General features: G+C 35.1%; 1 protein-coding gene across 1 annotated transcript in view; it reads left to right on the top strand.

Moving 5' to 3' along the window:
* Positions 1 to 14,268, top strand: part of ELP4 (elongator acetyltransferase complex subunit 4) — a 281,026-nt gene that overhangs the window by 126,388 nt on the left and 140,370 nt on the right. Inside the window, exon 9 of the mRNA XM_007497217.3 lies at positions 2,230 to 2,336. Coding sequence (XP_007497279.3) covers positions 2,230 to 2,336 — 107 coding nt within the window. The remainder of the gene's footprint in view (positions 1 to 2,229; positions 2,337 to 14,268) is intronic.

The following is a 14,268-nucleotide window of genomic DNA, read 5'->3' as shown; positions in this document are numbered from 1 at the left end:
GTTTTGTAGTTAGCCATTTGGTAATCATATTTTCCAAAGTTTTTTTTTTAAAGATTCTTGTAGTAAAACTGCCCAAAGATAAGTTTGGCTCCAATCTAAAATGGAAACAGAAAGCTGTGAATAGTAAAGCATTTTTTAGCTAATCCAGAATGGTGCACTGAGTGTGCATAAATTACTGATGTGATGATTGTGGCAGTCAGTGCTGTGGTCCCATGGAAACCTCCCGCTCAGCGGCTGACTGCAGCTCATTGGAAAGAAGCCTGTTAGAAGCCTGCGAGACTGTGACCCTGGCGTTTGCAAAAAATTTGGTAGAGATGATAAGAAGGACACTAAAGACAACAAATTCCTGCTGTACTTTCTAAAGGCAGTGTCCAATCTCTCCCATCAGTTTGGCCTGGCCTTCCAGTAGCTACTTGAAGAAATTAACTTGGAACCAAACCTGTTCCAGAGATTACTTGCTTATATCAGAGCTTCCTGTGTGTCACGTCCACATTGACATTCTATGGATTTATCTTTAGGATTAATCATTCTTATGAGGAGAGGAGGATTTTAAGGTTATCTTCTGCAAGTTGTCCTTTTCTTTTCTTTTTAAATGAAAGCAAGGGTTTTTTTCATGTTCTTTGAAAACATTTATGTCAAATGTTGGGGGTTTTGTTATTGTTTTGTTTTTCCATCATCCATTGAGAATCATGTTCACCATTATAAACCTTAAGGATTTAATGATAATGATGTCATTTTGGTATTTAAAAAGTCTACCAGACTTTAAGTTAACTGATTAAAATTGTGTTAAAAGTTAATGTGGATCCTGTCTGCTCTTTGGTGTGTATATTGGGCAGTCAGGGCTATGGATAAGACTGAGCTCTGCTCCTCTGAGTTTTCTCCCAAAATTATTCATTTCTCTCCGTAAGAAACTCAGACGTACTGTACTAGCTGGCCAAACAGCTCTATAGGAAAAGGTTCAGAGGTCAGAATAAGTAACCACCAAACAAAAGGATGATGATTGGGCATTTTTATTACAATGAATTTGTCTATTGAAATAGGTCTGAGACGGTGCCAACTGTACTTTTTAGTTTTAGAACTAAAGGCTGTCTGCTCAAATCTTACCTCATAGCTAGGTGATTGATGAGTTGTTTTTGTTTTTTCCTCAAATAAGAAATTTCCTTCCTCTCTGCAACCCCCAAAAAGCCATTCATCTTGTTTGAGGATATTTTTTCTGTACATTCAGTGGGAAGTTAGTGAAGTATGCCTTATAGCACATTTCCCCTTCTAATTCCCCAAACAAATAAAGATTTCTAAATACTGCTTTAAATAAAAACAAAAGCCACATATTTAATAGCAGGTGTTCTACCATCAGATTTTTTGTTAATTATGCTGAAACTCTTAATTTATTTCTCCCTTCTTTAAACTTTATATGTCTTGTAAGAAAAACTACTATATATAGAATGAGCTAGGCAGAGAAAAGTTAGTGAACATTCCTCGTTTTCATCTGTGGAAAATGACCCTTGAAGGGTTGTTCAGAAACTACATTAAGCCGCACTAAAAGCATCCAGTGTCCTTGTCAGAAAAAATCAGCTTGAATTTCCATTGACAAGAGAGGGCAGAGCTCACAGTTTGCCCAGTGCTGCTATAAAACTCCTAGCAGCTACCGAGAGGTCTGTCATGCCGCAGAGATATGGGTCTAGGGATGGCATCAGGGTTAATGCTCTATCCTAGAGTGTGCTCTAAAATGTAATTTCCTATACCAGTTTGTTCAAGTCATTAATAAGGTGCAAAATGAAATACTTTTCATTAGAGCTTCACTGGTTATCAGTAACCCCTAAGCCTTGTTTTGCTGGCTGCTTACTGGTGCATTTAATAAAATAAAGATCACTCAGTGGTGCAGTGGGCAGCATGCAAGGTGATAGCCATGTTTGCTTACTGTAAATACAAGAGAAAATCACACACAAACCGGCTGTAGTTTTGACAAGTATTAAGATCCCTCTTTACATCTGTACTTCTGTACCAAAATGCAATTAGTTTTCCTCGCACAAGGATTTCTGTTTATCTTATTCTGCTTGATTACTTGAGTATAATCGCACTGTTTGCTTCATTGCTCCTGGTAGTAAGCTCCAGTTTAAAAAGGGGAGGATGCGTGTGTAAATATACAGAATTCTGCTCTAAGACTCTCTAATTTATGCATCTGATGACAGCGTTTTCTCAATTTTTTTCTTTTAATTTCCTTTCTGCAAGGTTTGATTCACATTCACCAGATCCCCCGGCTCAATAGCCTGATTTGCGATGTGTCCGACACCAAGGACCTTGCTTTCAAACTCCAAAGGAAGGTCTTCACCATTGAGGTAAGAGACAGAATCCCCTCTGCTTCTGTGTATTCTGAAAGGAAATAGAATCTCAGATCGTTATGTGTAATTGTAGGGAATACTTTACATATTTCTCCCTTTTGTTTGGGGCGATGATTTCTGAACCCTTTTGATAGAGTTTTTGTCTTGTTTTTGCACTGTAAAAATGTTCGTGATTTTATTACATAGAATGAGAAAATTTTTTATTTTAAATGTGTGAAAAAAAGGTGTAAAGTTGGATGATAAATGTAGCCTGTTTATTTCCAGAGATATCAGGAGAAATTTTAATTAAACATGAATGATTCACCCTTGCTTGTGGGTGGGAAAGTAGCTCTGTGCTGTTGCCCTCATAGGGAGGTTTTCATTTGTGAGAGATGCACCTCCCGGGCTGTAGGGCTCAGGGAGGAGTTGAGATCAGCATTTGGAAACCGTTTTTCTTCCCCGTTACTGAAGTCATCTTTAGTTCTCGTATGTCATTTTAAATGCAGTATCATTTACACTAATGTCCTTAAGTAAATTTCTAAATTTAAACTTTTTTTTCACTGTGATTTTTATGTAAGCAGTACTGACAGAAGGCAGTAGTATAAAAGATTTATTTCAACCTAATCTGGCAAAGAGCAATGGAATACAGAACTATTAAACCATCAAAACTGCTATATTTACCAATGAAATAAAGACTCAGAGACTAGCTAGACAGCATGGTGAGTGTGATGTGACACTTATCAGTATACTGGGTGCTATTTTTTTCCTTTTTTTTTTTAACAAAGACATAAAACAGCCAAGCCTCCCTGACAAACCATTTTGTTTAATCTCTTTTCAAATGAAAAGCTTTTAAGCAGGCCACTTGTCTTAACTGCTTGAAACCATAAAAAGGGAGAATTGCCACCAATAAATTAGCATATTTTTTACTTCATCACCAAATGATGGTCAATGTGGCTTGGCACTGCTTTGGTGTTTGGGACTTCACCCTTAAGTGACCACTTTGGCCCTTCTTTGACCCTCTGGCCTCTTTAGCTGGCCACTTGATAAGGTAACTTAATGGTTCTCTCTCTTTTTCTCTTTCCCTTCACATTTGCAAGTAGCACTAACCTATAAATCATCGTAAGGGCCCTATCAAGTGACAAATTAAGGTGCCCTCCTCCTAATTAATGGTCATCAATGTCCTTAATTATCTAATCCTATTGAGAGCAGTTAATAGTTAATCAGGCAGCCAATTCTTCAAGCAGGTCATCTCTGCATGAGTGCTAGAAGTTTCTCATCTGAGGATATTCCTCTCAAAAGCCACTTAAAGCCAAATGGAGGAGACCGTAGAAATAGTTATTCCTTTACTAATTTGTTTCACTTCTCAAGAGACTCTTGAAATAGAGCCCAACACTATATAATTGTTCAGACATTGTTTCACTTCTGGTACTTCTAAGATTTGTACCGAAATATTTATGCAACAGTTTTAGGGGGATAAAATTTAAAACTCCTTATTCTAGTAAAGAAAAGTAGGCCTTCTAGTTTTCATTTAGGTTAAATTTATATTTAATAAAAGATAGATTGATTTTTCTTAGCCTGGACCCAGACTTTCAAGCAGATTTTTCTGACTGCCAGATCTAAGATTGCCACTTCCTGTTTATATAAAAACCTAGCCAAGAGACCCCTTTCAAAGTGTTTTAGTGGTCCAGGGAACAGAGCAATGTATATAGGGGGTGTTCTCAACTTTGAAAGAAAGGGGGAAAAAAACCTGTTGTTCTAGAAATAGATAGATTAAACACTTAGATGATGTCGACTAGCATATTTCAGGGGGTCTTCATTTGACTAAGTTCAGGTCTTGAAGGTAGTAAATTTTCTGCAATGGGAACTGAAGTCCACATTACTATCACCTATAACAGATTTTGCCAGGTGAAGAAGTAGCATTTTTAAAAGAGGCAAACAAACAAATTAAAAGCTTTTTAAAATTGCAAAAGCAGAAATTACCCAAGATCCATCAAAATGGCATATTTAGCACTTTCCTGGTTATAATCAATTCAGTATCTTTTTGTAGTTTGTAATCATATAAAGTTGTATATTAAATATGTTCCAAATAATTTGTTTATCTGTACTACTATTTTCAACATAACAATAAAATAAAAATGTAATTCACATGATTGGTAATACTAGTCCAATGGAATAGTATCAAAGATCATAAAATATTCCTAAGATTAAGTGTCCTAAATATCAAATCGAAGTCATATTGTATAGTAGAAAGTATAGATCTAGAAGAATGACATCAAAATCTTCATTGAGCTCTTATTTTTAAAACTAAAATAGAATTGATAATTATTTGAAAGTACATTTTTCAAAAATTATTTTATTGGGAAAAAATCTTTAAACAAGTGACACTTTTTAAAAATATAGACTAAGTATAAATCTCTTTTTATTCTTAAGCATGCTGTCTAAAGAAACAAGCCCTGCTCCAACCTCTGAAGTCCTCTTAAGTTTGAAGGTCTAATACACTAGTAATGAGCCTGATGGTATTTTCCAATGTGGAACCCAGGATTCAAGTGAAAAGAGAAAGAAAGTCTTTCTGCACTCCACAGAAACAGAGACCTGGGCTAGAATTGAACTCCAGTCCTAAAGTCCCTGAGGAGGCAGAATTCAGAGCAGGGTTAAATAAGCCAGGAAACACCCCAGCTGAAACTTTTTTTTTCAAATACCTTTTTCCTCCTTTTTTTTGAATCCCCACAAAAGCCTGTTCCTGTGTGTCTTTGTATGTGGAAAGAATATGAGAAATAGTGTGATCATCTCATTCCCCTTTACATAAGAGTGATTTTTGTTGCTTCCTTCCTTTCATTAGAATGTAAGCTTCTGGAGGGTAAAGCCTCTGCCCTACTGTTTTTATATCCTCCAGCAAAATGCCTTGCACAAACAGATGCCCAATCAATGTTTGCTGAACAGGACAGCAGGCACTTGAAAAACTGGCATTTTAAAAATACTTTGTGCATGAGGGCTATATGCTGGGGATACCAAGAAGTAACAAATGCTCCAAGCAGTTTCCTGGATAATTTGAGGCAGGTGCAAGAGCGCCTTACTTCATTTGGGTCTAGTGTTTCCTCGAGCTCAAGTTGAAGAACTTAGCGGAATGTAACACACACTGTTCTTCAGCATCGTGTTCCCCAGCACTCTAGAAACTAGTACTCCTGTATACTGCATAGTGATGATAATTTCCATTCAGGGCGATAACTACAGGACACCACCCAAGGACTTAGGCCTTTTGCATTGCCATCAGATGGTGATAGGTCCATAATGCTCAGGTAGTAAACTTAAAACTATACCAAGGAACAGCTTTACCTTGATGTTCCTGTCTCTGGCTTTGGTAATGATTCTCTACTTTAACTATTCCTGTAGACCTATTGTTACGATGAAGAAAGGGCTTTGTGAACTGTAAAGTGCTATAAGAATGCAAGCAATACCATTGCTTCTAAAAGAAAATGAAATGGGATTTTGAAAGACATTCTTACTCTCTACTTAGTCAATTTTGGACTATTTCTGGATTTTTACTTGCAAATGTCATTCAACCAGGCATTATTCCTGGATGCTATGGTTATTTTTCAGATCCCAGCTTCGCACATTCTAATAACTTAAAATTTGCACATCTCCATTAAAGTAGTATTCCACCGCTTCCAATTCCATCCAGTTCCACCAGAATGAAAACTTTTGAGTCTAGGAGGAGATTGAATTTGTATTATCTACCAGTCTGGAACATTTTATTAAGACATCTACTTTGTGCCAAAAAGTATGCTAAGCACTGAGTATACATAGAAAAGGGGGTGGGGGAAATCCCTTCTCTTCTCTTGCCCATATGCCAGATTAGCAAAGGTAGAGATACCCAACATGTTTCTGAGGTCTTAACTTGAGACTGTATAATGAAGAGTCAGTGACACTCTATATGTGTGTATGGATCTAGAGAGACAAAGACATCACCGTATGCTTTAAACCAAAAGGGAGAACTCTTCTATAAGATATAAACATCTGGGTGTGCCAGCATCGCTGAAGCATGGGGGGGCTCCAAGAATGTTTCAGCAAAACTTTCTCTCAGCTTCAAAGGCTGCTTAATCATCAGTTGACACCAGCTGAGAAAGACTCAAGGAGATTCTAGCCTACATTTCATCAATTAACAATTATAATGGAGGCAGCAAGGTAGCTCAGTGGCTAGATTCAAGAAGACCTGAGTTCAAATCCAACTTCAGATACTTACTAGTTGTATAACCCTGTTTGCCTTAATTCACTGGAAAAGGAAACAGTAAACCACTACAATATCTTTGCCAAGAGCCTCATAGCCAATATTGGCAAGCCATCATGGTCTGCAGGTTCATGAAGAATCAGCCATGACTGAACAACAACAATGGCTGTTATAATGTCCCTACATAGTAGAAATCATCCTGAAGACCTTTCCTTGTCCTTCGCCCTAGCCCTTCCTTCACCACAACTATTGATGCCTTCCTTTTAGGATCACATTCCATTTATATTGTCTGTATCTTGTGTGTACATAGTCATTTATGTGTTATTTTCCCCATCAGAATAGAACCTCCCTGAGGCCAGGGGATAGATTATTGCTTTTCTTTATATCCCTAATGCTTAGTACTTGTTAAATGCTTGTTCTGACTGACTGATAGTAATGTAGGAGGAGAGATAAATCATCATTGTAAAAATAATGGAATATAACCTTTAAATGGTAAAATACTTCACCTTCTGACATACTCCATCATGGCAATAATGTGTTAGAGCATTTTAATGTTCTTCAAATAGTCCTGATGTGCATGAACCAACTTTTCTAAATCTCTGCCATTTCTTAAACCCAACAGGAGAAAAGATAGAGAATGACTGGTTTCTGGGTATGTTTACAAAAGAGTTAGCATACCGTGGAAGAGAAGACAGTTTTATAGACCATACGTGTATCAATGCCCAAAAAGTAGGGAAATTTTTACAGTAAAGTATCATTCACCCCCAAGAGAATAGATTTAACACATGGTAGTGAAAACAAGGGCTAGTGTACTTTGAGGACAATCAAAACAATATTTAGTAATCATTTCTGTTATATGCCAAGTACTCTACTAGGCTGTAGATGAGATTTGAATTGTTCTTCTGAGTCATTTTAGTTGTCAAAGTTAAAGAAATAAAACTTGTACGCAATTTTTTGTCAGAAGTTATTGAGTGACAATTATAACTAAGTTTTTCTGTATGTTTATATTGTAATATATCATTTATTCAGTTGCCATTTGCAGCAATATTTTTATCGAGTAGCTTGATGTACAAAAGATATACATATTTGGTGACATGGGTACAGAATAGTGTATAGTCTTCCCAGAATTCCTAGTCCTAACGTTAATAGAGTATGTATATTTCACACATCATAATAGACCTATCAAAAGTTCATACCACCTTATGGGGACACAATTTTGAAGTTGACCTGTCTAATCCTATTTCTTTCTACTTTGGAATCTTAATTAGAAGAGATAAAAACCATCATTTGACTAAATTATTGTCTTGAATCTGTAGCAAAAGGTATAATCCGCAATTGGGCCAATTAGTGTACCCCGTAGTTAGCTATGCTGAGGCAACAACTTGATTAGATCTGACACCATCCTAGTTCCCACTGATGTTTTGCCAGGTATGATGGTCAGACTTCAAAGGGCTTGAGGCATCAGCAGGGCAAGGTTTGGAGGCCAGCTTAGGTCCGGTTGTTAATCTCCCTGCTAAAACCACAGCAGCTCTCCACCAAAACAAGCTTACACGACACAATCATGCGGTATTAAAGTTTGGGTTGAGTCATGCCAATTTGCCTTTGATTTTCTGATGATTGACTAGAAGATGGCTATATGACTAGACACATACTAAAAGTTTACTGATTAGGTAAGTTCCCCAAATATTTGAAATATTTTAGACTTCTTATTAAATGTTAGACAACCTGTTCCTCCTAATGAAACATTGCAATAGATTATGATGTAGTTTTTTTTAAAGGATAGCAGTGAATACTTTCTTTTTCACTGGAATCCTGAATCCCAATTTTTCTGCTTGCCACCTCCTTGTAAGAACTGATTTGTCATTATTATAATAATTCCACAAGGGGAATATGAAAGGAAATTGTTTCTAAAAGGTAAGCTTTTAAAATCTCTTACCTCACTGAGGGGAAAACAATTTTTTTTCTTAAGTCATTTATATCCACTTACTATTTTTTAGATAAAGGAAATTTCCTCATAATTATTTTCCACTTAAATGTTGAATAAAGTGCTGTTCCTCTGATGTGATTACATAAATGTTCCTTTCTTTGCATTCTGATTTGTTGAAATATTGCACTAATAGTGACATGTTTCCATTCTGAGAAGAGCCTGAGGCAGCTTTAGTATTATTCCAAGTGATTGAAGCTGCCATCTTGCTGACTTTCCCTTCGGCAGCTTAAGGCCTGTTTACTTTTGTACTCATTTCACATGCTTCCTCTGAGTTGTTCTGCCAGGATGTTATTACCTAGTTTGACAAGATAGTTAAAGTAGACTTTGTTTGGTTAATTAGATTTTATGTCTGCATGTTAATAACTATATAGAATTATTAAACATAACTAGTAGAATCCAAGAAATCTTAACTTTAGAAATCTATACTATAATGTTATTAAGTTGTTTTGTTGAGTATCAGTGGTGTGATGTAGAACAAAGATGGACTTGAAATAGCAGTCCTGGATTCAAGTCCTACTTTTGGCACTTTGGATATGTAACCATAAGGTAGATTATTTCATATCTCTGAGACTCAGTTTCTTCATCTGCAAAACAGAGATAATGATACCTGTAACACTTAAATCATGGGATTATTAAAAGGATCAAATTTTAAAATGTATGTTGAACACATTGGAAACCATAAAGAAATGCCCATTATCATTATTATATGTGAGTGATTTTCAGACATTGCAATTTTTGCAAATTTAACTCATTGTGATCTGTTTTTAACCAAATATTTTGAATTTTCTGCAAATCAACTCATTCCATAGAAATGCTAGCTAGCTGCATTTTACATTATTTTGTGAGAATTACATGTTGCATCAATTAGACATTAAATCCTATAAAAATATAAATACTGGTTATTTTCCAACTCTATTTTGCTTACTCAACTAGTAAAAAGAAAACTATATTTTCATGTAGTGAGAAGCTGGGAGAAAGCAGAGAAATTTGTTAATGTTTTGCATAAAGGATTTCCCCAAAAGAGTGACCACAATCGAATAAAATGCCTGAGAGCTCCTCCCTCTCCCCTTTGAGAGCAGAAAAGAACCTACTTCAGGCCCTTCTCCCACTGTCTAAGGGTAACTGGGAAATATATAGTGGTCTTCCCTATGATCCCAGAAGACAATGTTGTTGGTGTTAGTATAAAGATCCAAGCTTTGTAGAAACACTATCACCATTTAGCTGCTAGAGCTCCCCTGACAAAACCCAGCCAACCAGACCTCCAGTTCCCATCTCCATGGATGAGACTGTGCATTTAGGCTCATCATGGAGAACATCAGACATCTGGTTCTGCTGTTTATTAAGTATATGTCCTTGGGCTAGCCATTTAGTTTCATTGACCCTTGATTTCCTCACTTGCAAAATAGTATTAAATCTCTAAGGTCTTTTCTAGTTCTAAAGCTATGACCCTACCAAAAGCAGAAGAATAGATTAGGATGCCTTGAAAAAGAGGAATTGGAAAGTCTTCGAATATACCTTGTCTTGCTACTAGGTATTTTACCTTTTTTGTGGCACTCATAGTGCCAGGCATAGTACTATCCATATTAATAGTACCTTGTTGAATATGGTTAGATGTGGCTTAGCTACACTGATAGCATTCAAAATTAAAAAAGTTGCTGGTCCTTGCCATCGATTATGTTGGAAAATGTTGCATACCTAATAGCAAGAAGTTTTGTTTGTTTTTCTGATCTCTAGTTTATAATCCTGCAGGCCTATTCCAAAAGATTTTCTGTGAGGAATTAAATGAGAAATTTTGGAAAGATTTTCAGTTATGTTTCACTATCAATGTTAAAAGTTCTGTGACAAGTATTAATAGTCTCTAGTATTAAAGTACATTATAGAAGAAAGTTTTATTCAAAGTGATGGTTTATTCTTTATTCAGCAAGGAGCACTAGATTAAAAATCAAAGGTCCTGGGAGAAGCTGTGTGGCTCAGTGGATGGAGAGCCAGGACTAGAGATGGGAGATCCTAGGTTCAAATGTAGCCTCAGATATTTCTTAGCTGTATGCCCTGGGCAAGTCACTTCACCCCCATTGCTTAGCTCTTACTGCTCTTCTGCCTTAGAAACAATACACAGTACTGATTCTAAGTTGGAAGGTAAGGGTTTAAAAAAAAAATCAAAGGTCCTTGATTCAAATCCCAGAACTCCCCTTTTTAATGACTGTTGAATCTTAGGCAACTTATGTAACCTTCCAGGACCTCAGTTTCCCTATCAGTAAAATGAAGGTGGTCTAATTTATTTCCAAAGTCTCTTAGAGTTATAATTCTGTGATCCTTTGATCTTATTAAAAAGATCATAGATCACAAATTATAATCCTTTGATCCAGTGGAAATTCCACTCCCCTATAGATATTCCCCAGTTGATTCCTGTCTCACGAGCAGGATGAGAATTCAAAAGCCTTAATTCTTATTCCAGACATGAAATCCTACTTCCCTTGATGAGTCAGCAGCTTTGATGTATTTGACAAATTTTTAACAACTTTATAAAAATATTTATTGCATTTATAATGAATTCATTATTTCTTAGAGGATATATAAGAATTCATCACATTTGTTATCATTCTGTTTATCTCTTTTTGCAGACCTGGGTTTAGTTTATATACAATCATTCCTTACATAAGTATTGAGCTGCATATTTTTCTATAAAATGAAAGATATTCAACTTATAAAATAAATTTGATTTTCTGTATTCCCAATTGTGTTGCCTTTTGTTCATTGAAGATTTTATATGCATTTCATATAGATTTAATTGGATAGTGTTTTTAAGATTGAACCATATATCTTTCTTCAATGGCCTAGCATCTTCATTCTTGATGCTATGTTAGAGGAAATTTTTATGTTCTGGTGTATTCGGTTCTTCCTTAAGACTTAGGAAACTAAATGTAAAATGTTGGTTTCTAAAGATAGAGTATCTAAAAAAAGTTTAGTCTATAATAATTGATTGGAAAGCAGTGTGTTCTGAGTACTATTTTAATACTGGAGACTGTGATCGTTTCCCACACTTTTCAACGTTAATACAGTGAGTTGCCCACATATCTTTGTGAATGTAATTGTACTCAAGGACTAATAATAGATAACTTGTTCATTATATTTATTTTTTAAAGTCTTTTAAACACTTCCTAATGTCCACATTTGGAAATTTGGAAATTATTTTATTTTTAAAAAGTTGGGATGCAGTAATACTGGCTTTAGCAGCTAAATACTTTTAATTTTTTTTCATTTATTTTTACATATATTTGTAATCTATCCCTCTCCCTGCTTCTCCCCCCGCCCCTGCCCCATTGAACAACAACAAAAAAAACAATGAGAAACAAAACTCTTATCATAAACTTGCATAGTACAACAAATTCCCACATTGGCTATACACAACCACCTTTCAAGCAGGAAGTGAGCGGCATGTTTCATCTTCAGTCTTCTGAACTTGTGATTTGTCATTCTATTGATCAGAATTCTAAAATCTTTTGAAGTTGATTTTCTCTAATATTGCTATAGTATAAATTGTTCTACTTTTGCATACTTCACTCATCAGTTCATAGTGTAACAGTTAAAATTTAGGGGAGACTGAGGCAGGTAGAAATTAGTTTCTCTCTGCAAGGAGTATTATAATTTTTTAGAGGTTTATTAAGGATTAAGGATTAAAGAAAATATAGGATAAGGAAAATGTGCCTAGGCCAGAGGCCTAGACAAGACCTCACCTACATTATGGAAAGAGCCACGTCTGCTCCAAAATGGAAGTCCAAAAAAAGCGAAAGAGCTCCAAAAGCCTTTGCCATCAGTTTAAATCCTTCCTTAATCTCAGCCCACCTCAGAATTGTGTGATATTACAAAGCATTCTGGGGAAGTGGAGCAAGGACTTGTGAAGATTGAAGTCCAGAGTTCAAATCTCAATTTTAAAATAGAGGACCTCCCAGTTTCCTCTGTAACTTTCCATTTCATCATTTATTAATATTCCATTACAGTTATATATCATAATTTGTTTAGCCATTCCCAAAAAGGAAATCAACTCCTTAGTTTCTATTTTATAGCTGGCTGCTATCAAAAAAGGATAGCTCTAAATATTTTTGTTCATAAGATCCTTTTTCTTTTTTTCCTTTCTTTCTTTCTTTCTTTCTTTCTTTCTTTCTTTCTTTCTTTCTTTCTTTCTTTCTTTCTTTCTTTCTTTCTTTCTTTCTTTCCTTCTTTCTTTCTTTCCTTCTTTCTTTCTTTCTTTCTTTCTCTTTGAGGTATAATCCTAGTAGTGGGTTAGCTGGGTTAAAGGATATGCACAGTTGAGTCACTTTTTGGGCATAGTTTCAAATTGCTTCCCAAAATGACTAAACCTATCCACTAAATTATTGTAGCAACAATTTTCTTGTTCTGATGGAAAAATTGAGTTTAAATATGAAAATCTTTGCAAGGTTGCTTTGATTATAACTCTGCTCCAATCTGCAGCTGATGTAGTAGTCAGTGCAGGTTCTGTTTTTTTTTTTTAAAACCTAGTATGGTATATATAATTCATTGAATTATTTTCTCGGGGCTGTTAGGCTAGCCTGCCATTGTTAAATAAACTCAAACTAAGTCATTTTGGCATTAGCCTTCTAGAAATCAGGCACAAAATATGAAGGGGAGAAGCAAAATTTAGTATTTTATTTTGTTATCTCAAAGACTGCCTAGCAAAAGTTTATGCTCTCAGACATTTTTGAAGAAACAAATTGAATTTTTTTAAAAATGTTGAGTTATTTTTAGAGTTTTTTCAATAAAATAATGTTTGTAATGCTGTTATGCAATCCTTTTTTTCCAATGTGAAACAAACTTTTAACATCCATTTTAAACTAAAAAATCTTCATGCCATACAACCATTCTAAGATTAAAGGAAGAAGTATACTTCCTGAATGTAAACAGTCAAATATTATTTTTCACTGCCACTCAGAATTGAAATGTCTTAGGAAATTTATTTTTCAAAAGTATTCATTGTTTTTCATCAGAAAATAAACATCAAACGTTACCTCATTGAGTCAGAAAATATTTAAAGTCTCATTTATATTCAGAAAAACTTCAGTGAAGAACATGTCAGGTTTCTAAATATTCATGACTTTATGTTAATGAAAGGAGACTAAAGGTTTACCTTTCTGGGTTGTAGTATTTAGAAGATATTACTGTAATCTGTGTTTCATTAAATGCCTAAGCACTTTACATTTATATGTTTTGCTAACGTCATTTTTAATTTCATCATTTGTATTAGCATATTATCCTGAGAAATATTTTAAATTTCAATACTGTAGCTATGGCCTAGCTTTGAAAAAGCATATAACAAAGCCACCCTGGTGCAATTAAAGGTCACTTGTCCATATTGTAATGGACTACTCATTTACAAGATCTGTGTTAAGAGTCAGTGTTACAGCATGAAATGGATTGCCCTTATTGAGGCAGGAAATAAATAGGTCAACTTAGCTCGTATTCAGGAGACAGCGAACAAGGTTAGCACAGTACTAGTTTATTAATATTTTAATAAACAAATTGTTCAAATATGGAAAAGAACCAAATGCTCTTGGTAATATACTTAATGTAGATCATTAGAGAAAGTATTTAAAACATGTAATCTCTGCATTCAGTGAAAACTTTTTTATTATGTAATCATAAGCAAACTTTAATCTCTCTAATCCATATCTCTATATGTAGATACAGAAAGAGTTTTTTAAAGCTTCATTAACAGTAAAGAA

This window comes from Monodelphis domestica, chromosome 6 (genome assembly GCF_027887165.1).
Source record: "Monodelphis domestica isolate mMonDom1 chromosome 6, mMonDom1.pri, whole genome shotgun sequence".
In the NCBI taxonomy this organism is placed as follows: Eukaryota; Metazoa; Chordata; class Mammalia; order Didelphimorphia; family Didelphidae; genus Monodelphis; species Monodelphis domestica.
Note: the sequence above shows the minus strand (reverse complement) of the source record. Positions and strands in the feature narration are given on the sequence as shown.